At 23.3% G+C, this 26870-nt stretch overlaps 12 protein-coding genes across 12 annotated transcripts; 7 read left to right on the forward strand and 5 right to left on the reverse strand. All coding sequences in view use genetic code 6, as the record gives it.

Moving 5' to 3' along the window:
* Positions 1 to 28: 28 nt before the first annotated feature.
* TTHERM_00686060 (zinc finger, C3HC4 type (RING finger) protein) lies at positions 29 to 1007 on the reverse strand (the record flags this gene model as incomplete). Its single annotated transcript, XM_001025208.2, has 7 exons — positions 29 to 126; positions 183 to 216; positions 273 to 353; positions 413 to 485; positions 544 to 659; positions 792 to 810; positions 868 to 1007. The coding sequence occupies 7 exons, from the start codon at positions 1005 to 1007 to the stop codon at positions 29 to 31; spliced, it is 561 nt and encodes a 186-aa protein (XP_001025208.2).
* Positions 1008 to 1458: 451 nt separating this feature from the next.
* Positions 1459 to 3177, forward strand: TTHERM_00686070 (transmembrane protein, putative; the record flags this gene model as incomplete). Its single annotated transcript, XM_001025209.3, has 1 exon — positions 1459 to 3177. One exon carries the CDS (start codon positions 1459 to 1461, stop codon positions 3175 to 3177), a length of 1719 nt encoding a protein of 572 aa, XP_001025209.1.
* A 1075-nt stretch (positions 3178 to 4252) lies between these two features.
* Positions 4253 to 6945, forward strand: TTHERM_00686080 (hypothetical protein; the record flags this gene model as incomplete). The annotated part of the gene is made up of 2 exons (XM_001025210.3): positions 4253 to 4875; positions 5490 to 6945. 2 exons carry the CDS (start codon positions 4253 to 4255, stop codon positions 6943 to 6945), a joined length of 2079 nt encoding a protein of 692 aa, XP_001025210.2.
* A 1077-nt stretch (positions 6946 to 8022) lies between these two features.
* On the forward strand, positions 8023 to 9918 carry TTHERM_00686090 (Von willebrand factor type A (vWA) domain was originally protein; the record flags this gene model as incomplete). Its single annotated transcript, XM_001025211.1, has 1 exon — positions 8023 to 9918. One exon carries the CDS (start codon positions 8023 to 8025, stop codon positions 9916 to 9918), a length of 1896 nt encoding a protein of 631 aa, XP_001025211.1.
* A 721-nt stretch (positions 9919 to 10639) lies between these two features.
* On the forward strand, positions 10640 to 12307 carry TTHERM_00686100 (hydroxymethylglutaryl-CoA lyase). Its single transcript, XM_001025212.3, has 6 exons — positions 10640 to 10994; positions 11048 to 11175; positions 11231 to 11297; positions 11358 to 11534; positions 11601 to 11668; positions 11729 to 12307. The coding sequence occupies exons 1-6, from the start codon at positions 10731 to 10733 to the stop codon at positions 12189 to 12191; spliced, it is 1167 nt and encodes a 388-aa protein (XP_001025212.2). The 5' UTR covers positions 10640 to 10730; the 3' UTR covers positions 12192 to 12307.
* Positions 12308 to 12954: 647 nt separating this feature from the next.
* On the forward strand, positions 12955 to 14170 carry TTHERM_00686110 (serine/threonine protein phosphatase 2A; the record flags this gene model as incomplete). Its single annotated transcript, XM_001025213.3, has 2 exons — positions 12955 to 13540; positions 13818 to 14170. 2 exons carry the CDS (start codon positions 12955 to 12957, stop codon positions 14168 to 14170), a joined length of 939 nt encoding a protein of 312 aa, XP_001025213.1.
* A 596-nt stretch (positions 14171 to 14766) lies between these two features.
* Positions 14767 to 15803, forward strand: TTHERM_00686120 (ser/thr phosphatase family protein; the record flags this gene model as incomplete). The annotated part of the gene is made up of 2 exons (XM_001025214.2): positions 14767 to 15358; positions 15412 to 15803. The coding sequence occupies 2 exons, from the start codon at positions 14767 to 14769 to the stop codon at positions 15801 to 15803; spliced, it is 984 nt and encodes a 327-aa protein (XP_001025214.2).
* Positions 15804 to 16145: 342 nt separating this feature from the next.
* Positions 16146 to 17261, reverse strand: TTHERM_00686130 (hypothetical protein; the record flags this gene model as incomplete). The annotated part of the gene is made up of 1 exon (XM_001025215.2): positions 16146 to 17261. Exon 1 carries the CDS (start codon positions 17175 to 17177, stop codon positions 16146 to 16148), a length of 1032 nt encoding a protein of 343 aa, XP_001025215.1. The 5' UTR covers positions 17178 to 17261.
* A 1508-nt stretch (positions 17262 to 18769) lies between these two features.
* TTHERM_00686140 (acetyltransferase (GNAT) domain protein) lies at positions 18770 to 19516 on the reverse strand (the record flags this gene model as incomplete). The annotated part of the gene is made up of 3 exons (XM_001025216.1): positions 18770 to 18969; positions 19054 to 19173; positions 19372 to 19516. 3 exons carry the CDS (start codon positions 19514 to 19516, stop codon positions 18770 to 18772), a joined length of 465 nt encoding a protein of 154 aa, XP_001025216.1.
* A 1275-nt stretch (positions 19517 to 20791) lies between these two features.
* On the reverse strand, positions 20792 to 21361 carry TTHERM_00686150 (ubiquitin-40S ribosomal protein S27a; the record flags this gene model as incomplete). The annotated part of the gene is made up of 1 exon (XM_001025217.3): positions 20792 to 21361. One exon carries the CDS (start codon positions 21359 to 21361, stop codon positions 20792 to 20794), a length of 570 nt encoding a protein of 189 aa, XP_001025217.1.
* A 1526-nt stretch (positions 21362 to 22887) lies between these two features.
* Positions 22888 to 24883, forward strand: TTHERM_00686160 (hypothetical protein; the record flags this gene model as incomplete). The annotated part of the gene is made up of 2 exons (XM_001025218.2): positions 22888 to 24327; positions 24824 to 24883. The coding sequence occupies exons 1-2, from the start codon at positions 23023 to 23025 to the stop codon at positions 24881 to 24883; spliced, it is 1365 nt and encodes a 454-aa protein (XP_001025218.2). The 5' UTR covers positions 22888 to 23022.
* Positions 24884 to 25408: 525 nt separating this feature from the next.
* Positions 25409 to 26308, reverse strand: TTHERM_00686170 (solute carrier family protein; the record flags this gene model as incomplete). Its single annotated transcript, XM_001025219.1, has 1 exon — positions 25409 to 26308. One exon carries the CDS (start codon positions 26306 to 26308, stop codon positions 25409 to 25411), a length of 900 nt encoding a protein of 299 aa, XP_001025219.1.
* Between the last annotated feature and the right edge of the window lie 562 nt (positions 26309 to 26870).

The raw sequence follows: 26870 nt of genomic DNA on the forward strand, positions 1-26870 counted from the left end.
TGAAATTTAAATTTAATTATTTTTAATTTCACATACAAAAAACTAAAAATAAAATACATAATATGCACAAAATGTAAAAGAATCTTTCTAAAAACGGTTGCTTTGCAACTTCCGGAGAAACATTTGCTATATTTTTAAATTATACATGATAAATTTATTATTTTAATATTAAAACAATTTACACTCCAACTGATCTGTAATGTTATTTTTATATTGCTTTATAATAGTAAAATGTTAATATCAATAATTTATACAAGAAGTATAATTTTTACATTTAACAAGCCATACAAAGATGGGAAGTATCCATAACCTGCAAAGCTTACTCCTAATGATAAATTTGCTGAAGAGACTCTCTTTTTCAATAAATTAAATAATAAAATGAATTTTATATTCATTTATGAATAAAGTTTACTCCTCCAAGGTGATTTTAATTTTTTTAAGGGATTTAACGAGGAGGTAATGCTCTTTTAGGTATATTTGAATCTCTTTTTATGAATATTAAAATTAAATATTATTCTAAACTGATTTTTAAATAAATTTAACCTCTATTTTTGGTGGGTATCATCTTCATTACGAGCATAAAGAGGTCTTATTAGTTCTTTTTTAATTCCATTTTTGCAATTTGGACATACTAAATACTCATTATTTTAATTCAACCACTATAAATTATACAAAAAATTAATTACAAATCATTTAAATAAAACATTTTTTAATCTAATGCACTTTTTATTTAAAATTTTTATTATCTTTCCATACAAATATGATGCTTTATATTTATTCCATTTAATTACCTTATAAATGCATGGCCAGCTATATTTTATAAATATATAAAATATTTAATCAATAGTATTAGATAAATAATATTACCAAAATAAATGACCGCATTCTGTGACAACAGGTTCTTTTGCAACTTCTAAACAAACTGTGCATTCGAATTTCTCTAACAAAGCATGAATATCACTTGCACTGCTTTTTTATTCTTCTTCATCATGCTATTAATGCTACATTTTATTCAACCCTATTACTTAATTTTTTTTTCTGAAATCTTTAAATTGATTAATTATTAATGAATTTATTATCTATTCCTAGTTAAAAAAATATAATAAATATTTGATATAGAACTATTATGTGTTCTTTATCAGATTAATTATTTATATGTAGATTCTCTGACAAGAAATAATTAAATTTAATATAAAATATTTTAATAAATAAAAATTAATTATGCATTATTAATTTGATTAAGAGTAGAATATTCTTATTTAAAATTCTAGTTGATATTTTAAATAAAAATTTCATACATATATGAAATTTTGTTTAAATGAATTATATATTCACACATCACTGATAAGAATACTGCAATATTATTCAATTTCATAAACGTATAATCTTTTAAAACAAAAATTTAGTGATAAAATAAAAATTGAAATAAGAAAAGATTTTTAAAGATTTAAAAATAAGATGAAACTATTTTCTTAAGGTAAGGAAAAGGAAGAACAAACTTTATAAAATTAGCCGAAATGTGTTGATATAACAATCAAGAATATAAATAAGAGTATTTAAGATATTTAGGTAACTGTACCAATTCATTGGACTTTTGGTTAGCTAATGTATATTGTGTATGAGAATCACAATTAGTTAAACAATTATAAATTTGCAGGATTAAAATTTATGCATTCAGGAAGTTATGTTGATGAAGAAGATCAAATTTAGAAATATCAAAAAGTTAATTAAAAAGAAATGATTTTGCATTTAAAAGTTGATTTGAATGTGTCAGATTAAGTAGTTGAAATTTAGCAACAAAAGATTAAGTTAAACTAAAAATATGCCGTCAATCTTTTATGGGAAAGTTATGTAGAAAAAATTAGCCCTTTTGCTTACAACCCATAAGAAGCAGTTTAGGATCAAAATATTTAAAAGTAGAAACTTGAAATAGAAATTCTTTCTTCAGTTTTTCCTCTTCTTCACAAATAGACTGAAGTGATTTTGCAATCAAATCAATCATCAGCTTAAAACAAATAACCAAATATTTAAAGAAATTAAAATTAAGATAATTAGCAACAAGATTTAGCTGGAGCTGATAATTTTTTTGCTAGAAATATCCCAGTCATGATTACAATATATTTTTTGGTTATCTCAAAGTTTGAAGGCGCCATGTATTACATCCTCCTAGGAATCTTATTTATCTATTTCTTTATAAAATACTAAGATCATAAGCATAAAATGAATTAAATAAGAGAAAGATAAGAAGGTGCTTAGAGGTAACCAAATTAGTAAGAAAATAACAATAATTAAGTAAACGGAAATAATCCTACAAATATTAATACCAATAATAATGCAGAGAATAACAACAATATTTAAAATAATGATACTAATAACATTCAAAATAGAGCAAATAATGAAGAAAATTAAGCAGATAAATCAGAAAAATTGAAAGAAAATATTGATAATAATGTAAACATTGAGTTAACAGGATAAATTAAAAATGAAATGTAAAACTTAGATTAAAATGCACAATTAGATAATCAATCAAATTCTTAAAGTCAGAATATAAGTATTGATGCAACAAAGGAAATAAATATAATTGACAGTGTAGATAATAATTAAGTTTAAGATAAAAAGGATAATGAACAAATGAATCATTAGCCAAATTAAGAAATTAAGAAGACAAAGTAGAAAAAATAAAAAAGAAAAGGCTTAGTCTTACTTTTCTTTAGGATAAAGGAATTTATTTATTGTTTTATTATGAGTTTATTCCCTCTTTGGTATGTTGACTTATATAATAAAAATCACAATTAATAAAATGAAGAAGAGGAAGATGAGCAAAATTAAGTTCCCAATCAAAATTAAGCTGCACAGTAATAAACAGAAGTACAAGCAAACCAAGTAAATCTAAATGATAATTTAGTTTTTTAGCAAATAAATTAAAATTATAACAATAACAATAACGCTGCTAACTAAAATGAAAACAATTAACCATAATAAAATGGTGGCTTATTTGATAGGTTGAATAACTACTTAGAAGAAAAGTTGAAAAAACTTGAAGAAGAAGAGAAGCAGTTAAGATAAACAATTAAAACTTATGAGGAGCAATAGGAATAAGAAGATAAACAGGCATAAGAAGATGAAGTTTACTAAGAAAACGAAGAAAAAACTGATTTCGAAAAGAAAAATGATTGAAAAAATATATTAACGTTAAAAAAGTTATTTATTATTTATGGAATAAAATTTGTAAAAAATAAAATAAATTTGATTAAATTATTATATAAATTAAGTAATACCAAAATTAAATTTATAAAAATAACATTTCTCTTTTTTTTTTCTTTCTTTTTTTAAAGGTTATTTATTTACTTAAATTGAATTTAAATTTTAAATATTGATGGTGGTTTTTTATTTTATTTTATTAATTTTTATTCAATATTTGATTAAAAAATGCTGACAAATTTATATTTTTTTCTCAGTTAACTTTAATATTAAAGTTACTATACTATTTAGTTATATTTTAAGTTACTTATATAAACTATAGCTTCAAATTGAATAGACTTTTTCAAAAAATAAAGGGTTACTAATACCTATTTTTAAGTTGAACTCTAGATTTTTTATTAAATATTACCTTATGGACAATCCTTTCTTAAATTATAGGCAATTTATAATGAATTAATAGATTATTTTTATCTTGATTATTATTTTTAAGTTAAAAATATAAATATTACATGAAAACTGACAAATAATTTTTAATAGAACAAATAAAATTAGGATTTGTTTTTGTATTTAATTATAATTAAAACATAAATAACAATAGCAATAATATACTTAAATTAATTAGTTATTAATACTTTATGCTTTAGCAAAAAATTAGATACCCATCCATGCCAAGACATATATATACATATACATATAATACAAGAGAAGAACAAATAGAAAATAATAATTTATTTTTTATATATGAAATTCTTTCAGTCAGATTGTCTACGGGAGGGGAAAAGTGTTCCTAATAATTTTTGATTCAAAAATCTAATAAATTATTACTAATAAATTTTGAATAGAATAAAAAAAACAAATAATATAAGAAAGAATTCCGTATTGACAAGATTTTCTCAATAAGTAAATCAAGTAAAACAAAGGTAGTTCATATAAAATCTGAACAAAAATAGATAGGGTTTTTTTAATCATCGTCTAAAGCAAAAAGTGTTGTACATAGATTGACTAGGAAGCTGGTAACTACGAACAATATAATATCTGATAGCAAATAACAATGAATCTTTAAAATCCTAATAATATAAATATGAGTAATAACAATAATTATTTAAATATGAATCTCAACAACTAAAATTTAAGCATGGGAATTAACAATAACCTAAACAACAATAACAAGAAGACTCCTTTTAGTGTGATTAAAAATGAGAGTCTCCTTCCCAACACCAATTAAATAACTTAAATGAGCAACTAGTAGCAAAGTTTAAATGTGAAGCGAACATTTGAAGCCATGGGTCAGAATTACTCAGACATGATGCAAGGCGCTTCTCATTTAAATTAGTTTGCACCAATGGCAAACGACCCAAGTTAAATTACGCTTAATCCGCAGAGAAAAAATAATAAAGACTTTCAAGGAATAGGAGATGACCGTGGCGCTGAAAGAGAAAAGTAAGTGCAATAACTTTTAAAAGATTACGATGGAAATAATTTTAAATATACCTCTGACTCATTTACATATCAAGCCAATTAATTCCTCAAGAGAATAGCTTCTGAGTCGCATGCTAGCAAAATAGCTTCAAAATACCCTCTTTTCAAAATGTTGCGTTCAATAGTTAAGAAGTTTCTTTTTAACGAGCTAGAAATAGTTTTCTTTGCTTACATTTTGAGAGAAAATTAATGGAAGTAATTATGTTCAATTATTTTATTTGTTGGTATCTCCAAAGATATTATTAAAATAGCCCCTCATATTATATCAGTTTTTTATTAAATTTTTTAATAAGGGGCACCGCCTAACATAGCTTTTTTGAAAGAAGAATTATAATTCTTTGTTTCCTAATAAAATACCACTCTATAATTGATTATAGTGGCTAATTAATTTGCAATAACTTTCATCATTTTACTAATAATTTATTAATTAATAAATTTTTTCTTCATAATATAAATGTGGAAAGCTCTTATTTATTGTTATTAGTTTTTTATTTTTATTAAACAATAACAATCTATTAATCCCTTTTAAATTCTCTCAAAGTTTTTTGATTAATTATTTTGGTATGCCATTTAGTATTTTAAATTGAATTAAGCAGAAAAGCAGAGTTTCTTAATTTAAAATGATTAAATTTAGTGGTTAAAAGTTTAAAATAAAAATGTTAATTCAATCAAGTATTAGTTCATTTTAAAAGAGTTTATGGATACTTAAAATAGATAGTGAGATATATATATATTTATTTAGATATGTTAGGAGATAATTAATTTTTAGTATAGAATGATTATAAAATTTATAATATAATATATTATAGGATTGATGATGAAAGAATTAAATTAGCAGCACCTAAAGTGAAAGATTTTATGAACCAAAACGAAGTACATGATCATAGTGAGTACTTGCAACTGCTATTGTATTTAATACTTAATGCTTATGCAGTTAAGTATTATTTAAATGATATGAGTGAGATGGAAATGTACGAGGCTCATATCCAAACAATAGTTCCTGAATTTTCTACTCTTTTTTCATATTGGTCAAAAAAATTTGCCACAACTTCACTTAAAATAAATCCAAAAGTTCTTAATAAAGTATTTTAAAGCTTATCTGTAAAATCTACAGATAATTAAAAGAAAGTCCATGAAGATTACAATTAGCTTGTAGATAATATCATTTAAATCTCTCCACCTTATAATAATAGCGAAAAGTAGGGTGAATAAAATGTAACCAAAAAAGATCAAAGCAATTAGTAAGGAAATGGGGCTAATTAGAGTGCCTCTGGAAATGCTGGAGGACTATCCAACGCTAGTAACTAAGCCAATGCTAACTCTATGGCATTCTTAAATAATTTATATTTCAAAAAAGTATAGTAGTAGTAATAACAATAATAGCAATAACAACAGGGATAGTAAGGAGGCTCTAACGGAAGCTAATTAAATAATATTGGTACAGGATTAGGAGGTAATGGAAACAGTATTTCAGGAAACAATTAAAATTCAGGAAATACTGGTTTAAGTGGCTTGGGAAACAACGGCTCAGGCCTCAATATGAATAGTAATTTCTAATAACCTATTATTAGCTAGCAAGCTGGATAAAATTAAGGCAATTAGAATAATTATTAAAATGTAAATAGCTATAATTTCGGCTAGAGCGAATACATAAGCGGCATCAGTGCTGCTCCAGATAGCTTCAAAGAACTACGCTTCAATTAAAATTAAAAAAATAACTAATATGATACTTTTAATTCTTTAGCATTAGATAATAATTATGATTCTCAAAAATCTTAAATGGATATTCCTATTTTAAAAAATTAAAGTTCTTTCCAACCTTCTTTGCACACCAATCTAGATAAGATAATTGATTCCTCAGGTGCTGCAAATGTTTAAAGTTAATTTAATCGTTTTAACACAGGTTCTATATTTTCTAGCAATGGATAACTTCTAAGCAATTTAGGAACTTCGTAGTTCCCAACTTCTGGAAACTAATTCAATATAGGAAACAGTAGCAACTTTTCCAATTCTATATTATAATCCTAAGGATTTAACAACCTAGGTGGAAACGATTTCCATATTGGAAAAGGTAATGTGATAGTCCCCAAGCCTAACAAAATTAGTGGAATAGGAGATAGTTTTATGTAACATGGTCATAAATTAGAAGAAGACGGAAACTTATAATAACAACTTCTTTAATAAAATTTATAACAACAAGATATGATTAACCATTCAAAGAAAATATAGTCAAGCACTTCTGCTTTCATGAATCATGACTAATGAAGAGGCTACATTGCTGCTAATAAATACACCATAAAAAGAGCTATTTTGAAAATAAATTAACCAAATTCAAAAAATATTTTTATAAATAAATCTTATAAAAATTAATAAATAAACTAAAGCAATCAATTATTTATTTCTTCAGTCCATTAAGCTGAATTAAAAAATGAATAACGAAAATCTCTTCATTTCTCATAATAACTTTAAAATATTTCAGGTTTAAAATAATTATCTAAAATTATTTAATATCAACTTATTCTTTAAATTTAATATGAGATAAAGTTTCAAATTTTTTATTGTTTTTACTCTCAAAATTATTTTATTATTATTATTATGTTATTTATTCCATCATCGTTCTCTAATTTAATTTGTCTCATTTAATTATTCTTAATATAATAATAATTTATTATATTATATTATAAACTCAAGTCAAGTCAACTGGCTCTCTTATTAAAATTAAAAAATATAAAATAAATGAATTTCTTCTTATTTGAGTTGAAATAGCTAGACAATTTAAAATCTTGGTTTTAATCAGATTTCAATTTTATAAAAAAAAAACTAATACTCAAATTCAACCCTTCTTATTACTCAAAAATGATTTCTTTAACTCTATAATCATAATAAAAAATAACATTAGAACTTCTTTAGATAATAAAAACAAATAAAATATATTTTGGTAAAGCTAGCTTCTTTATCTTTCTTTATATTGCTTTAAAATTTTTAAACTTACTTACATTTTAATTTGATATATCATTATCATAAATATAAATCTATGATTTTATTCATAATACATATGCTCATTCGTCTATTATATTTTCCATAAAAACTAGATGTTAATAAACCATAGAAAAGTTAAAGATTTTGTATGCATTTGTGTCTCTATCAAGAAAATACTGATTAAAACTTTCAATTATAGAAGATTTTTTTGATGGAGACAAAAATTTATATGAGTTATTCAATTTCTTTAAATATTAATTGACAATTAAATTCTGGTTTTGAATAAAATCCTATAATTATAAAATTAACAAACAAAACTGAAAAGCAAAACAATATAAAATAAAACTCAAATAATAAGTAAATATGGGAAATAATAACTCAGCAGGAAGCAAATCAAGATCTAAATCCAACTCACCAAAATAATCTTCTAATTAGTAACAATAAAATTTGTAAAAATAAAAAGAGGACTTATAATAGAAATTAGCAAGTGTAAATCTTAGATGCTAAAACAAGTTAAATGATAAAAGTTTGCATGACTAAAGATCAAACTTTTGTTTAGAAAGAGAAAACAGTGTTAATAAAGAATTTTTGTCAAAAACAGTCCATTAAACTTAACAAAGTGAAAATGAAAACAATAACAAAAATTTAAGCAGTTAATAAGTTGAAGAAATAATTCAATTTAACTTAATTAGTGAAACTAATGAAGTTTCAATTAAGAAATCTGCTAGTTTTGTCTGTGGAGTCAATTTACATGTTAAACAACCTAAGGAATAAAGTGAAAGAGTTCCTATGGATTTAATCTGTGTAATTGATGACAGTGGTTCAATGTCTGGTAAAAAAGCTCAATTAGTTAGAAAATCTCTCAAATATCTTCTTAAAATTATGAATGAGAACGATAGAATTTGCCTAATTAGCTTTGATAGTGTTGAAAAAATTTTAACTCCCTTTTTAAGAAACAATTTGGAAAACAAATCTGAGTTAAAAAAGGCTATAAAGAACATAGTAGGCAGAGGATCTACTAATATTGAAGCAGGTATGGAAGCAGGTTTATGGATGATTAAAAATAGAAAAGAAAAAAATCCTATCACTTGCATGTTTTTGCTCTCTGATGGTTAAGACGATTCTCCTTAAGTAGACTTAAGAGTATAAAAGCTTATATAATCTTATGATATATAAGATACTTTTATTGTAAACACTTATGGATATGGAGCCGACCACGACGCTACTTAAATGAGAAACATAGCTGAAACACACAAAGGAGGTTATTATTACATTGAAGATGTTAAAAAGGTTTCTGAATGGTTTGTACTTTCTATAAGTGGTCTCTTAAGTGCAGTTGGTGAAGATGTTAGAATTAGAATTAAGTCTTAAAATAGTTAACAAACAAAATTAGCAATTACTCAAGTTTATGGAGGTGATTAACTTTGGGTGAAGTAGGATTATGAGAAAGGCGTCTTTGAGATATATCTACCTCATTTAGTAATTGGAGATAACAAGTTCTTTGTTTTTGATTTGCAGTTTAATTCTGAACAGTTCAAATTAACTGATCAAAACAGATCTCTTGCAGCTCTTGAAGCTGAATTAGAAATTAAAGCTGTTAAGGAGGAATACATTATCCGTAAAAATGATACACTTTAAATTGATTTTAAGGATGCTGATTAGGATTAAATTAAGAATAACTCTACACAAGCATACTATGAAGAAATGATGGTTACTCATTCCAGAGCAGTTGGAGGATTAAAAATTAAATAGGCAAATCAACTTATCAATTAAAAGAAAGATTATACTTAGGCAAAGGCAATCCTTTAGCAATATAAAGATGAAATGATCTCTAAAAATGCAATGCTTAAGGATAATAATGGCATAAAGCATCTTGACGAAGATCTAGATGAAGCTATTGGAAAATGTGCTCCATAACTCTACAGGTAGGCCTCCTTTGATAAAATGGAAGTTATTCACTGTTAGAGACGTAATTCTATTTGCCACTAAGAAGATTGGAATGAATGTCAACAAGAAATTATGGGTAAATTTAAAAATAATGATATTTGTTTGAGTGATGATTCTTGCTCAGATGATGAAAGTGATCAAAAAAAGAAACCTTCTTAAGTTAATTCTTAAAAACGTAATCCAACTCATATGTAACAATATTCTGATGAATATTAATCAGACTCTGATGAGGAAGATACTTAATAAAATTAATAAATTTCTCAATAATAATAAAACTTAAATTAAATTAAATTATAAAGAAGATTTTCTTGATTTATTCTAACTTATTTTATATTCATAATTTCATTTATTTGTAATAAATTAATGTTTTTATCGTTCATTAATCCCTTAAATAAATTAGAATTTTATTTTATAAATCAAATTAAATTCTTCTAAATAAATTAAAAATATGTCAAATATTAAGTAAAATAGAGTGCTTAATACCGAATAATTTAATGTTTATATTTTTTTTATTTAATTTTTTGTAAGATGAGCACTAAAAAAAATATGCTTAAGAAAAATCTAATGAATAAATTAAGGTTATTTGTTAAAACTAAATAAAAGTATTTAAGAATATTTCTTTTTTTTATTTAATGTTACTTACTTTTTTGAATATATTTGGTCGAATATTCAGTGTATGCCTATTAAAAAATTAACTAATTAGTTAAAAAACCACAAAAAAATATTTATTTTTTTGTGTATCAAAAAATAATTTATAATCAAATATTTTTTTAAAAACTAACATATATATATATATTTTTATTTGAAAATTAATATGTTTATACAATAAAATATCTTACATACTTTTAGTTATGTTGATTCTAAAAATTACATTCAAAAAAAATTAATGAATTAATTAAAATTCTTTATTTTAATAACTATTTTTTAGTAAATTAATTTTTTGAAATTAATCTTAACATAATCTAATTTTTATAAATTAAATTTAATATTAATATAATTATTAATTATGCTTGAGGAAATTGGCTTTGTTTCACACAAATGGCAGAATTATCTTTCTTTAAAATATTTGGTGGGTTAATGATCTAAAGTTACTTTTTAATTTACATGTAAATTTGAAATTTCTCATGATATTTTTAATCTTCTAGAACTTAACTATCAGATAAAATGCAATATACTTTGGAAATATCCTACTCTACTTTTTATATCCAAAATAAGTAATAAAATCACTGCTTAATTCGTCACTAAAGTCTTCTTAATATACAAATAAAAATAATTAAATATACAAATATAAATCTGTAAAAATAAACTGTAATTTAAATAAAATGGCTAGCACTCTTACTAAAGCATAAAGACTTAAAAATTTAAATGACTTGCTCTCTCAATTTAGCGTAATTGATTTATATCTGAGAATAAGGCATTTTTAAATAATTTATAAAATTAGAATAAAGTAAAATAGAACAATATTAAATTGCCAAAATTCGTAAAAGTTGTTGAAGTTGGTCCAAGAGACGGTTTACAAAATGAAGCAACCCTTCTTCCTGCAAAGGATAAAATTGATTTAATTAACAGGTAAATTGTTAAGAATTATAAAAATAATAATTGCTAACAAATCGTAAAAAATAAGGTTGAGTGATAGTGGCTTGAAAACTGTTGAAACTACAAGCTTTGTTTCACCAAAATGGGTTCCTCAAGTAATTGACAAGCTTTAAATATATTTTTTTCGCTTATTTGTAAATTTAAAATGATATAAGATGGGAGATAATATGGAAGTTTTTGCAGGAATAAACAAGTACCCAAATGTTTCTTATCCTTGCTTAGTTCCTAATGTTAAAGGTCTCGAATAAGCTTTGAAAGTAGGTGTAAAGGAAATAGCAGTTTTTGGAGCTGCTTCTGAAGGCTTTACTTAGAAAAATATTAATTGTTCAATAGTAAATAACCAATTTTTAAAATATTAATCAGCAAGTAGAAATTTAACTTATTCTAAAATAAAATAGGCTGAAAGTTTAGAAAGATTTAGAGCTGTCATTGAGGAAGCAAAAAAGCATAATTTATTAGTTAGAGGGTAATCATTTTATGTCTTTTAGATAATTAAATATTTTAAAAAATTTTATAACCTTCTTAGTTATGTTTCTACTGTTATGGGATGCCCCTATTAAGGTGATGTTGATCCAGAAAAGGTAGCTGAAGTCAGTAAAATTTTGTATGACATGGGTTGCTATGAAATAAGTTTAGGAGATACTATTGGAATTGGTACTCCTGAAAAAACTGATAAAATGTTAACTGCAGTAAAGAAATAAGTCCCTGTTGAAAAACTTGCAGCTCATTTCCATGATACTTTTGATAAAGCTATTTCAAATATCTTAGTTGCCCTTGAGCATGGAGTAAGTGTTGTGGATTCAAGCATTGCAGGTCTTGGAGGTTGCCCTTATGCTAAAAAATAAGCTGGTAATGTTTGCACTGAAAATGTTGTATACTCTCTTCAATAATTAGGTATAGAAACAGGAATAGATTTATTAAAGTTGAAGCAAATAGGTTCTGACATAACCACAAAATTAAAAAGAGATAACATGTGCTTATTGGAGTGAAAAATCTATTTATAAAAAAATAAAGCATTTATTAATGAAGAAAATAATTTTAAAGTTTTTATGTTTATTTCTTTAAAAGTAAAAATAAATAAAAACAAAATTCCAAATACTCCAAATTTCATATTTTCTAATGCATTTATCAATCAATATATTTGCTTTAAAAATTAATAATTTTATTAAATTAAAATCTAAAATGGCAGGAAAATAAAATAAGCTTTTTGTATAAAAAACAATAAAAATAAAAAATGTACTGTGAATATAAATGAATGAATGATGATTTAATAAATGGATGGATGAATAAATGATCAAATTTTATATTCATCAATCAAAAAAGTTTGAATTATTTTAAATTTTCAAAAATCTTTAAATTTTTGAATGAAAATAAATTACCTTATTCATTCATTTATGGGGTTGTAAGAAGATAAAAAATTTATATAGAAATTTCATTCATATCTTTGGTTATTTTAAATGAATCAAAGACTGATATAATCAGCAAGCTATAGTAGCTGCATTGATTAATATCAGAATTGTGTTATTAATATGTTTAAAATAATAAACAAAATCATTTAAAAAATTTCAATTTAATATTTTGCAATAAATATTTGGCAATAAAAATTCAAAAAATACAATTTTCTCAGTCTTTATAAGCAGAATTTAAAAATTCTATAGCAAACAAACTGATCATTTATTTCGATAACTTAATATTTAGTATACTAAGAATAGCAAAAGAAAAAATTACCATTAATAAATAAATAATATTATTATGAGTTAGAAACTTTCATAAGCAGAAGTATAAAATTTGGATTAGCAAATAGATTTATTATATGATGGCAAGCAATTATCTGAAAACGAAGTTAAGTTTTTATGTGAAAAAGCTTAGGAAATCTTACAACACGAATCAAATGTTTAGCCAGTTAAATGCCCAGTAACGATTTGCGGTGATATTCATGGACAATTCCATGATTTGATGGAACTTTTTAGAATAGGAGGTAAAATTCCTGACACTAATTACCTCTTTTTAGGAGATTACGTAGATAGAGGTTATTTTTCTGTAGAATGTGTGACCCTTCTTATTGCTCTTAAAGTCAGATATAAAGACCGTATTACTTTGCTTAGAGGTAACCACGAATCTCGTTAAATTACATAAGTTTATGGCTTTTATGATGAATGCCTTCGTAAATATGGTAATGCCAATGTATGGAAATACTTTACAGATTTGTTTGATTACCTTCCTTTAACAGCTCTAGTTGAAAACTCTATTTTTGGTCTCCATGGTGGTCTTTCTCCCAATATTTAAACTTTAGATGAAATTCGTTAGATTGACAGAGTTTGCGAAATCCCTCATGAAGGTATGAATATTATTTTACTACTTTAAAAATAGATAAAAATATATGAAAAATACCTTCCAACCATATTTTTAGTTAATAATTATAAATAAAATTTTTGAAACTAAGAAAAATCTTTAAATTTACAAAAGCAATTTATGAAAAAGCAATCGAATTCGTTTATTTAAATTTGAAAAATGAATTCCTTTCAAATTTTAATAAAATATAAAAGTTATTAAAAATAGCCATGAAAATAATATTTGCATTCAAGATTAATAAACTTTTTAATTAAATATTTTAGGACCTATGTGTGATTTACTGTGGAGTGATCCTGAAGAAGGTTCAGGTTTTAATCGTAGTCCTAGAGGTGCTGGTTTTGTCTTTGGTTAAGATATGTCAGAGAAGTTCTTAAAATTTAATGGTATCAACTATATATACAGAGCACATTAACTTGTCATGGAAGGATATTAATAAACACATGATAAAAAAGTAGTGACACTATTTTCAGCTCCTAATTATTGTTATAGATGCGGTAATTAAGCAGCCATTATCGAAGTAGATGAAAAAATGAATATTACATATTTATAATTTGATCCTGCTCCTCGTAGAGGTGAACCTCATGTAACTAAAAAAACTCCTGACTATTTCCTTTGATTTACTTGATATATTATATCAGCTATCTATCTATCAATCATTTAATTTTAACATGATTTCTCTTAAATAATTAAATAAATTGTTTGATTTTATTAAAGGCTTGATTTATTTATATAAATATATATGTGTGGTTATATTAAATAATCTTTCCTTTAATTTATTAAAGTTATTCTATCATTTTATCAAAAATAAATACCTTATTTCCAATCATTTTTTGTTTTCTATAATTTTGAGACCACTTCTTTTTACATTCAGTATAATAGTTTATTGATTAATTTGGATGTGTTTTACTAACTTATATCAACTTTTAGAAAAATTAATGCATTATTATTAATTATGATTTTGACTTAAAATTATTTAAATTGATTTACTGTTTTTGAATACGCAATTTAGAGAGTCCTATTTTTTAAAAATTGTAAATTTTATATTAACCACAAACTAAAAATTTTCATTTTATTGAACTAGATTAAGAATCTGAAAATTGTAAAAACTAATTATTTTTATAGTGAATTTGATTGTTAAGTAAATCTAAGATAATTAATAGAGAGATATTTAAGCTTTAATCTATCTTTAAAAATATTTTTCGTAGTAGTGATATGGAACAAGAGGAATCTATTCATATGATTAAAAATGATCTTGACTAAATCATATCTGCAATAACTAATAATAGAAAATTACCAAAAAAAGCGTTGCTTTATCTTTGCGAATGTGCCTTAGAATAATTATAAAACTAAGATAAGTTAATCAATCTGAAAAGTCCTGTTACAGTAGTGGGTGACTTAAATGGACAATTTTAAGATCTATAGGAAATATTTTAGATAGGAGGCAGAGTTCCTGATACTAATTATTTGTTTTTAGGTAATTACATAAATAAAGGTCATTATTCAATTGAATGCTTTTCGTATCTGATAGCATTAAAGCTAAGATATCCTAGTAGAATTACATTACTTAGAGGCAGCCATGAAACAACGTCAACTTCAAAAATATATGGATTTTATGATGAATGTAATAATAAATATGGGTCTATTGACATTTGGAAAGCATTTTTATCTGTTTTTGAGTGTCTTCCACTTTCTGCTGTAATTGAAAACGAGGTATTTTGTGTTCATGCAGGTCTATCACATTAAATTAATGATATAAGTCAGATATTAAATGTAAAAGATGATGAAAGTAGTCTAGTGCAATAAGGTAAAAATTGAGATTTTCATTTAAATAAAAAGTTAAATTAGTTACTAAAAAAGGACCTGCTTACCACTTGCTATGGAATGAGCCAGAAGAAAGTGAAGGGTAATGGACATTTTCAGAATCCATCTCTCAAATATATTTTGGTAAATAAGTAACAAAGAAGTTTTTACACAAAAATAACCTTAAATTAATTTTGAGAGCTCATGAGTACTAAAAAAATGGCTATAACTTTATGCATGATAAAAAACTTTGCTCTATTTTTTCTGCTCCTAATTAAGATGCTAGCTCAAAATCTTTAGGTTCTTTTGTAGAATTCGATGATTAAATGGACATGAATATTTAATAGTTTTAACCAATTTTAAATAAACAATAGTATAATTAACACATTTAAGATAAAAGAATTAACTCAATTCTACTTGATTAAGATTACTGTATGAATTTAGAATGAGCATTTTATATTGTTTAGATATTTTTTATTTTGTTATTCATTTAATTAAATAAAATAAAATCTCTTTACCCTTAAAAGTTAAACAAATGATGTATGCTTGCTTTTATATTTATGCATGTATATGAAAACTGAAAATTGTGCATTTAATTTATCAATCTTATCTTAATTAAGTTCTTATATTTATCTAAATAAGTAAATTTTAATATCAGAAATAAATCATATTTTACTCACAATACATAAAATCACATTTTACACAAAATGTATATTTATATAATAATTATCTAAATTTTATAAGCAATAAATATGCAATTTTATTTATTCATATAAAAAAAATAAATAAAATCACTAAATCTAATTCTTTTAAAGAATTTATTGTACGTAATTATTATTTTGTTCTTATAGGTTTTAGATGACCATCTTTAATTGATTTAAGTCATTTCTAAGCTTTTGCTCGTTTTCTTCTTTTTCTTACATGACTTAAACCAAAGTTTATTCTAACTATCTAATTCTTGTGTAGCATTAACTATGCTCATGAGACACATTTTCCAGCATTTATTCTTTGAATTTTAGCTGATCATCTATTAAGCTTCTTTAAAGCTCTAAAACTTCTACTTTCTTTTTTAGGTTCTTTTCTTTTGGGTCAAAGTTTTAATTATCATTAGAGTATGTATGTAATCTCACTCTTTCTTAAGAGTATTACCTATCTTGACACTTTTCATTTTCTTCGTTGTTCATCCTTTCTTGTAGCTATGAGAAGCTTAAATGATTGTCTCTTCTTCTTGTTGGAGTATTGAAACCACTATTAGACTATCTTGGAGAATAGCTGTCATATTGATTATTTTAGTTAGGGAAACCCTTAGCAAAATTATGAGAATTGGATCTTATTTTTGAATATCCATTTTACTAGTTAAATTGTTAATTATCATGATGTTGATAGTTGTAATTATTCTAATATGCTGACATATCTTGATTAGTCTAGTAAATCACTCTTTAAGGACTGACATCATTTCTAATCACAATTCTTTAAGAATTAAATGGGTTGCTTTCAAATTAATTCTAATTCATACTTTGAGCTATGAATGATGAATTATTAGCACTTTAAGCAGGTACACAGAAGGTTACGTTTCTTGGAGTTTCATTTTAGTAATTAACTCTGCTAGTGCTTATTGCTGTACTTCTAGATTGGTTCAAAAAGTTCTAATCATTAAAGTTATTCTAAATAGGTAGAACTTGTTAAGAAACTGGAATTATTTGAGGGCTACTAGTGACAAACTACATTACAGGAACAGTTTATTGAGCTATAGGATTGTAAGTTTGTGTAAGATGTTGACTCTCCACCAACTAAGGTCTACTAACAGTAACTAAATTAAGCATTGATGTGTATTTGTTTTTAGTTTTTTTTTCTTTGTTTTAAAGTTCTATTTTCTTTTAGATTTTTATTTTATTAATTATTTTTTAATTTGTTTTGAAATTAATTAGGTTTTAAACAGAATTAATTCCAAGACCCAAAATTCTATTTCTGTACAAATCAAATTTCTTTAAATTACAAAAATTGAAAAGAGGGTAATAAAAAACAACCACAAGTTAGTTCATAAATGTTAAATTGAAAATTTTAATGTAATTTCTTAAAAATATTAGTTTTTACATCATAAAAACCATTTTTAAAAATGGTAATTAAATTAAATCAATAATATTTACATTTGTGGTAGATATATGTTTTATTTTATAATGTAGTTTATAATATAAATAAGCAGCAACATTTTTTACTTTGAGAATAATATTTCTATTAATGTGAGATGCTAATATTAGATTGATGGATTTTAATTTTAAAATTAAAATTAGTTATTAATTATAACCATAAAAAACAAAAGAAATTGAAGTTTTATTGCTTATATAGAGATAATACATCAGAATTAAGTTTTGTCAATTTTTAAAATAAGGCATTAAAAAAGTGAGTAAAAACTAAATCAATTTAGGTTTGTTATCTTAATTTTTTTATTTTATTAAACAACATTTAAGACTGATAAATAAAGTCAATACCCACAATTTATTTATTACAATTAAGTACTTATGTTTGATCTTAATTTGTAAAATAATAAAGCCTAAAAATATACTCCACAGATAATAAAAAAAAAGTCAGCTTAACAATTAAAAACTTTATTTCATTTATTTAAATTACATTAAAGAATCTTTGAATACAAGTTAAAATCATAAGTAAAAACCATTAAAAATACTTAACAAAAACAAATTTTTGTAAAATTATTATCAAAACTCCTAACAGACTAAATATTTTTTAAATTAAGTCACAACAACCAAATAAATTTTTAGTTAATATAATAATACGATATTATCATTGTTGGTTATTTTAATTGTTAATAAATCATCACTAGATTAAAAAAATAGCCACAAAAAAATTTAAATATATTAACTTTATTTATTTTCCTTTAATTGAAGTCTACTCAGTAAACATATTTTTTAAAAACTGTAAAATGCTGATTTAAAAAAATAGAAAACTAGAATAAAAATAATATTTTTTATTATTCTTGCATGATTAGGTTTCATTTCGAATAACCCAATCATAAAATAAAGTGATTATAAATTTTTACCTTTTTAAATATATTTTTATTAAATTTCACATATTTATTAGATGTTTATAGAAGTTTAGATAAAACTTTTATCTTTATTTAGTATGTTAAAATATGCATTGAATTTTTAACCTAAAGTACAACTAAATATAGCAAAATAATGTGCTTGAAGTTAGTTAATTCTCTTCTAATTGTATTTTTAGACATGATGTATAAAGATTGTATTATATATAAGAAAATGAAATACAGATAAACAATAAATTTAAATAATTTTTATCTTTTTATCCAATTATGTTTTTAAAAATGTTCACATTTTGTTAATTAATTCTATTTGAAGTTCTAAAATGCTTTATTATATTTAAAAGTGCTCAATAATGCCAATCAAAGCATCTTTTTCAAAATATAACAGGCTTTAGGACTAATATCAGTGTAATAATTATCTATAGTTTCTGCAATTTCAAATCCAAATCTTTTGTAAAACTATAGACCAACTTCGTTGTTCACTTACATGTGTAAATAAATAAACTTAATTTCTGGATCTTGTTTAACTAATTTTAATAATTCGTCCATCAATTGTGATCCTATAATAATTTTATTAATTATGGATTAGTTTAATTATAAAAAAACATATCTTTTAATTGTTTATATAAAAATGAATATATTACCAATTTTATGCTTTCTATAGGCATCTAATACTCCAATAGTTAAAATATAAAGACTTTATTATCCATCCTTTTCTTCTTGTCTGCATGTCATAGCTCCAACAAGAATATCATTATAAAAAGCTAGAAATAATTAAAATAAATTGATATAATCATTATAAAAACGGTTTTTAAATATATGAATAAGTATTTTGAATTGAGTTAATAATGAAATATTATTAATGGTATTTTGCTTAATTAATAATATGAATATTTTGCTAATTTTCTTGGTAGAAGTTAATAATTTGAAATATTTCATGTATGAATATGTCTGCTATTTACCTAACCTTGAGTATTTGTTATAAGTCAACACCTTATTGTAAAATGATAAAGTGTACTAAACTGGGAATGTTACAGAATTCAAAGTTCTTAACAATTCATAATTTTTTTCATTAACGTCACCAAATTAAACTTTTATTTCTGACATTTTTCTAAATGATTTATTTTACTAAAAAGTATTTGCTTTGTTGTTTCTTTTTTATTAAATATTTTTCTTAAAAATAAAAAATTTTTAGATTTGAGAGAATTTGGCATATCTTAAAATATTTAAATATTAACAAAAATATATAAATATTTAATATCTAGTCTCACAAACAAACAGAAAATACGAACCATTTCTTTTATAGATAAAATTAAATATCTTAAAATTTTACAATCTACTACACGAAAATGAAAGATTTTTAGAAATTATTTACAATAAATAATTTAAAATTTTGAACTATTTAAATTTGTAAAAATAAGATAAATACTTTTGAATTAAGCTTGAGTTATATATTTAGCATATTTCATAGGGAGGAGATAGGCAATGTTAATATAATTTGATAATTTTAAATAATCAAAAGGTAAACATGCATGGTTGGTTAATTTTATAAATATCTTACAATGTTAAATTAAAGTGGTTGGTTTATATAATTTGTTAATATTAAAATTTATTTTATTTTATATGTTCTTGATGTTATAAATGATTGATAATAATTTATCAGGGATATTTTTCATTTGTTAATAATTAATATATATGTACTCAACAATTTTATATTCTGAAATGCATATCTTATGTTAAAAACTTATTTTTGTATTCTTGGTTTCTAATTAATTTGTAAAATAATCTTGCAGCCATACTAAATATAAAATATATCAAATTTTTATAATAAAATGCCACAATTGCACATTTAATCCTCCTGCTTAAATAAAAATAAATAGTTTGAAGTGCTGGTAATAAATAGATCTTTAAAAAATTGTTGAGCATTTTTGATGGTTGTTGAAAAATATGCAAATTTTAGGAGGTTCGTTTTGCCAAAAAAAAAAAAATCAATAATAAAATCCCAAATATTTAAATTATAAAATATAAAGTTAAAATTTTATCTAGTTTCAAAAAATGTGCACTTAGTTAGTTATTTGTTTGCTTGCTAGCTAGCTAGTAAGATATTTAGGATACTGTTGATTTTTGGTGAAATAAGTAGGAAATAGATTTGAAAAATATTTTAGCAAAATTGAGTTTAAAAATATGAATGAATGAATTAAGTAATTGATTATATCAAAAGGCAAATAAAAACCTAGTCTAATACTATATTAGTTTAAATAATAGATTTGTATTAAATATGAAGTTTAACATACAAATCTTGTAAATATATTAAGCGAAGCAAAAGTAATTAAGAACTAGTTTATTATTATCTTATTTTAATTATATAAATAATCAGTTCGTTCATTTTTTACCCTTCTTTCCCTTCTTAGCGTCCTTCTTACCTGCACCACCGGCACCAGCATCGGTAGCAGCAGCACCAGATTTCTTAGCATCTTGCTTTTTCTTTAATTCTTCTAAGTTCTTCTTAGCAGTTTCAGCATCGATCTTCAAGGTAAGATGGCATTTACCGCAGTAATGTCTATCGTAATGCTTGGCCATGAAGATACCAGGACCGCACTTGGGACAACCCTTTTGTTACAAAGAGACCTTACCGTTGTTTTCAAGCTTGTAGAAAGCAAGAGCACCTAACTTGGTATGGACGTGTCTATGTTTGGTTTTCTTCTTGGTGGTGTAAGATTTTTTTTTCTTCTTCTTCTTACCACCCAATAACTTAAGGGAAAGATAATAGGTGACATCGTCAGTAACCAATTCGGTGTTGGGAGCGATGAAACCGTTGTTAACCAAAGTCATCATGTCGATTTCAAATCCCATATCCTAGGAAATTTAGCTTTTTAAGTCCAAGACGCTAGTACCTTGCTCTAAGGTATAGATCTTGGTCTCACCTTCTAAGGTTTTAACCTAAACCTACATACTTTTTTTTTTCTTTTATTTTATATTTTCTTAATATTATTTAATTAAATTTCGCCTTCTCTCAAGCTCTTTTTTCACATCTATTCTCCTTTCCTTTTATTTTTAACTTTTCCTTTATTTAAGCCCTTTTTTTCATTTCTTCTTTTGCAATTTTTGTTTGATTTTTAATTTGCCCACTATATTTTGTATTGCTTTGCCATTTATTTTTAATTATTTTTTTTTTTATACATGCTTTTTCATTCATTTTTGCTTTAAAATATCTTTATCTCTTGCTTTCTCTAGACCTTAAATCATTTTACCTTTAACATCAAAATGTTGTTTGAACAAAAAGCATCTGTGTGCCATTTTTAAAATACTTCTCTGTAAATTATAATAATTCTTTTTTTTAAATTATATTATTATTTTATCAGAAATTATAATTTATTCTCATAATAAAATTTAAAACTTAAAAATATTTCTTATTTATTATTCCCAAAAGCATCTAGTTATTAATAAGAATTTAGTAGAATCATTTATTTATTATCCATCTTATTAAAGAATAGTTATTTATAAATTATAAAGTAGTGTTTGCAAAGGATCTAGAGGTGTTCTACTCTTGATAATTAGCTATTTCCATAAATAATCAAGACGAAGTTTAAAAAATAATGGAGAATACGAGTTTTACCTAACTACACTAGTGAATTAATTTAAAAGCTATAGACAGACTGGTAGTTAACAAAAATGTAAATAAAATAAAAATTTTGTTTAATTTAAAATTTATTTTCATTTAAATGTTTTTTTTGATTAGATAATTTAATCGTATTGTAAATATTTTATTATATTTAATAACACTTGAAATTAAAAAAATAATTTCATTAGAGTTATTCAAAAGGATATTAACTTTTTACATTTGTTTTTAAAATATTTTATTGAAATTTTGATTAAATTATTTTAGGCAATACAAATTAAAGTGTTTTATCTAATTAATAACAAATACCGCGAATATTAACTCTTAGTTAAACAATTATAGTTAAATAAAAATGTCAAAGGACTAAAGTATTTAAGCTAAACAAACATGAGAAGAAAAAGCAGTAATTTAATTTTACTTAAACATTCCAAATGTACAGTTTATTAACAAAATAAAAATTGATTTGTTTTTCTAAAATTTAAAAATATTTATTTATATAATAAATTGAAAATATAAATTTATTATTATATAAATTCATATAAATAATTGAATATCTAAAAAAAAAAAATGCCAAATCATGAAGAAAAAAGAAAAATATATATTAACTAATTAATTATTATTTTTAATTGATTAAATAAATAAATACATATATGCTTTTAAATTACTTTTATATTATAATTATATATATTTATTTGTAATCAAATTAATGGCATTGAAATAAGCTAGCTAAATGATTTACAAAAAAAAATATGGTTGTTAATTTTTATTAAGAAAATTTGATTATTATTTGAAAATTAACTAACTAAGTTGTTTGTTTATTCTTTGGTTAAGATTATTTTAATTCAAAAAGATTTAATAAAATTTGATATTTTAATATTTCAAATCAAAGCTATTTCACATTAAAATTAAGCTATTTATTTTAGGTGCTTACACTACCTTAGCCATTTATATAACTTTTATAAAGAAATAAGAATTTAAATAATTTGGAAAATTTATGGAACACTATAAATACATTTTAAAAGTAGCAGAAGAACTTCTCTATAATGCATGCCCATAAGATCTAATCTAAAAATATGAAATGTTGAAATAAATATCTTTGCAAAAAGCGAACATGCTCTAAAACTCTAATTCAGATGTTAACTCACTGTTCAATAATTAAAATTAATTAACAAACCAAAATTTATAAAACTCTTAGTAGCAGTAATCAGAAAAATTTTGTTAGTAACTACTAGATTCTGTAATGGAAACAATTGGTCTGTTTTTAGATGTGTTTTAAACAATTAATTATTCAGGATCGTAGTATTAAAATTTTTCTCATAAAATATCAGAATTCAATGAAATAACTTCTAAAATTTTGGTATCTTAACAGTAAAAGTAGCATCAGTTGTAGCTAAAAGAGCCTTACATTAATAAAAATATTTACTCTTTCGATAAAATTACTTAAAATATGGTTAGAGCTTTATACGACCTCGATAACTATATAGTTTAGAATGAGAAACATATAAATTAGTAAAACGAGATTATAAATAATTAATAATAGCAATTAAAAAAAATAAATATAGATTTTGAGATACAAAGCCAGAGATCTCTTTAAAAACAGCAAATAGAAAATTTTGAACTTTTGGAAAAGGTGAAAACTCTTTCATCTGAAAATGAATCTCTTGCATTATAGCTAAATGAGAAAAAAAAGAATATTGACAGACTAGAAATACAAATTGAATCCCAGTGTATTAAAATTTCAGATTACTAGTAATTGATAGAAGATTAAAGGCAGAAAATATAAAGCTTAGAAAGGGATTTGCATGAAAAATCAGTTTAAATTAAAACTTCTTAAAATAATTTATCTTCTGAAATTTTCCATAAAAGAATTGATGATCTTAATATTTAAATAAACAATTTGAATAAACAGTCTCTTGAACTCAATCATTTTAGCAAGACTTTTAAGGATGAATTTAATATTTATGTAACCAAATATAAGGAGGCTTATGATGAGTTCTAAAAAAAAAGCAATTAGACTATTATTCAAGATGAAAGACTCAATTTATTATTATTTATAGCATATCTCTTTTAAAAATTTGAGGGAGATAATATGTGGCTAGTAGAAAGACTTACTGAATTTGGCAAGGAAAATGATAATCTAAAGAAATAAAACAATGAGATATTTAATGAAATAAGCAATCTTCAGCACTCTATAAAAAACTCTAATAGCCTAGAAAATTTACACCTTCAGCTATAAAGAGAAATAGATCTATCTTCTAAACAATTATATTAATTTAATGATTCAAAGCAAAAGCTTAAGGTAATTTTTATAAATTTTATTAAGATTAAAAAATGAAAAAATAAAAATTAAATAAACCGCTTTAGAGAGATCAGCCATATTTATTTATTATTAATTTTTAACTAAATTCAAATAGTATTTTTAAGAAACAAAAAAGCTGCATCAAATATGATTTATTAAACTTAATAAATAAATTTAGCTTTTCTAAATTTAAAAAAATTAACTTAACTAAATGATTAAGAATAGCATCAGATATAAAAAAAATGAAATAAATCCAAATAACTTAAAATTAAAATGAATGAAAATTAAAAAAAAGCTAAAACATAAATTGAAATAACTTCAATATTACAAATAAATAACTAAGTTAAACTATCTTTTTATTTATAAAAAATTATGTAGATGATTCATCATTAATTTTAAAAAATTTTTATAATGAATGGTTATTTTTTTAGTTCATTTTTGATTGATTTGTTGAATTGAAATTTAACTTTATTAAAAATATATTTTATTAAAAAAGGAATTTCTTTTAAATAGCGAGAAAAAATAATCTTAGTCCACTTACTAATCTTAAAAATGAAATTATAATAGTTTATATATTTTATAAAGTTTTAGAATCAGACAAGTATTTATTTATAGTTTGAGAAAGCAACAAGATAATTTAATCAATTTTATGTCTAAGATTTATAATACTAAAATAGCTTATTTCAAAATTATTCATCTTTAGAATTTTTGCTATATTATAAAATTAAAGGCAGGAGAAGAAATATTATACTCACATTCATTAAAAGATATGATATAAATTTATATAGTCTTTAATTATATTTATATTTTATAATAAACTTATTAATTGTTAATATATTTGAAATTGTATAATGTATACATTTATTTATTTATTTAGTTATTTATATATCAATTAAATAAATTTATTCTTGTATTTCATCTATAATTAATTTATTAGTTAATCAATCTATTGATTCATTTTTAGTTTAAAATAAGAAAGTAGTAATTTATTATTTTATTCATTCATTTATTTGATTGTTTGTTTGTATCTTATTTACTTATTTTTAGTTTTTATGCATTATTAAAATATTGATGATTTTTTTCAGTGCAATTTTAAGGAGTCAACTCTTCTTTTATTTAACTATTCATAAAGAGTCCAGGTTAGGGCTCCACTTGTACATTTTTTCAATAGACGTGGGAGATATCCTTTATAAAAACCAAAAAATCCTTGCTCTGTGTATACTTATTTCATTAAAGTTCCCATAGAACGAGTCTCTAGTTTCTTTCCTTGATATCTAACACGAATGTTGTCGAAAGGATAAACCATAAGCAGGGAAAGGCCACTTGAAACAGCACCAACAAAAAAAACATATGAAGTATTATCTTAGGCACGTTACTAAAAGACATAGTCATAAGATTAAATCATGGAGCTATATATAGCAAATTAAAGACCACTCCATGGTATGTCTCTCATTAATGTAGGAAGAATACCTCTGTAAAATCCAATAAAGCCCTCTTCTTTAGTAATTTTAGCAACAGTAGATAATATTGATTTATATTCATTTTATCCAACAACTTCAAATCTTGTTTTCATAACATTAATTGGAGACAAAATCATAGAAGTTACTAACTTAGCAGAAGAAGCACTTAAGAAATTTAAAAACTACTGCAAATAAGGGTTTTTTGCATTTTAAGCATTGAAGATATAACGAATATTTTCTAAGCCTGTAAAAAATATACCACATCCTATTGTGCTCTTCAAAATTGCTAATACACCTCCTCTATAAAAACCCTTATAGCCTTCTGATTTCCAAATTTAGATAATTTGCTTACCTAAATCTTAGAAATTGGTACCATGGTTATTTGTTTTGTTTATAATAGAACTAGTTCTAAGAACCTCAAAAGGCTGAGTTGCAAAACTAAGACAAGTGCCTACCAAAAAGTTATTCCAGTTTATTTTCTTAACTTTCTTTTATGGCTTTTACAATTAAACTGCTTCCATTTTTTAAATTTACTAATTTGGGCTTTAATACTTTTTTTAAAAACTTCTAGTTTTTGTAGCTAAAATAATTAATAATCTATTGTGTTCTACTTTTTAGGTTTGTAAAATATCTAAAGATTGATCTTATTAAATTTATTTAATTATTTAACAAATCTATAAATATTCAGAAAATTTAATTTTAAATTAATTATACAAGAATCTAGGAGGTGCCCACAAAAATCTGCTTATCTCCACTAGAATTTTCTATTCTTTTCTATCCAAATATATTCATAAATGTATGTATGTATATATTATCTACAAAATCTTTTTTTATTTTTTAAATTTGGCTATCTCCAATTATTAATCAAAATTATTTTTTTTATCACATAAAAAATGTAAGCTTTATTTTGAATAAAAAGTTTTATTTTTAAGTTATTCATTCCTTGTTACGAGAAAATTCTTCGTATAATATTTAAACTATTTGTTTTCAAATAAGTTTTTAAGCTTAGCTCCTTTAATGGAAAGTTCTTGAATATATATGCATTATTTTTTTACTGTTTGTAATGTAAATTTGCATTATTTT

This window comes from Tetrahymena thermophila (assembly GCF_000189635.1).
Source record: "Tetrahymena thermophila SB210 genomic scaffold scf_8254365, whole genome shotgun sequence".
Taxonomy (NCBI): domain Eukaryota; phylum Ciliophora; class Oligohymenophorea; order Hymenostomatida; family Tetrahymenidae; genus Tetrahymena; species Tetrahymena thermophila.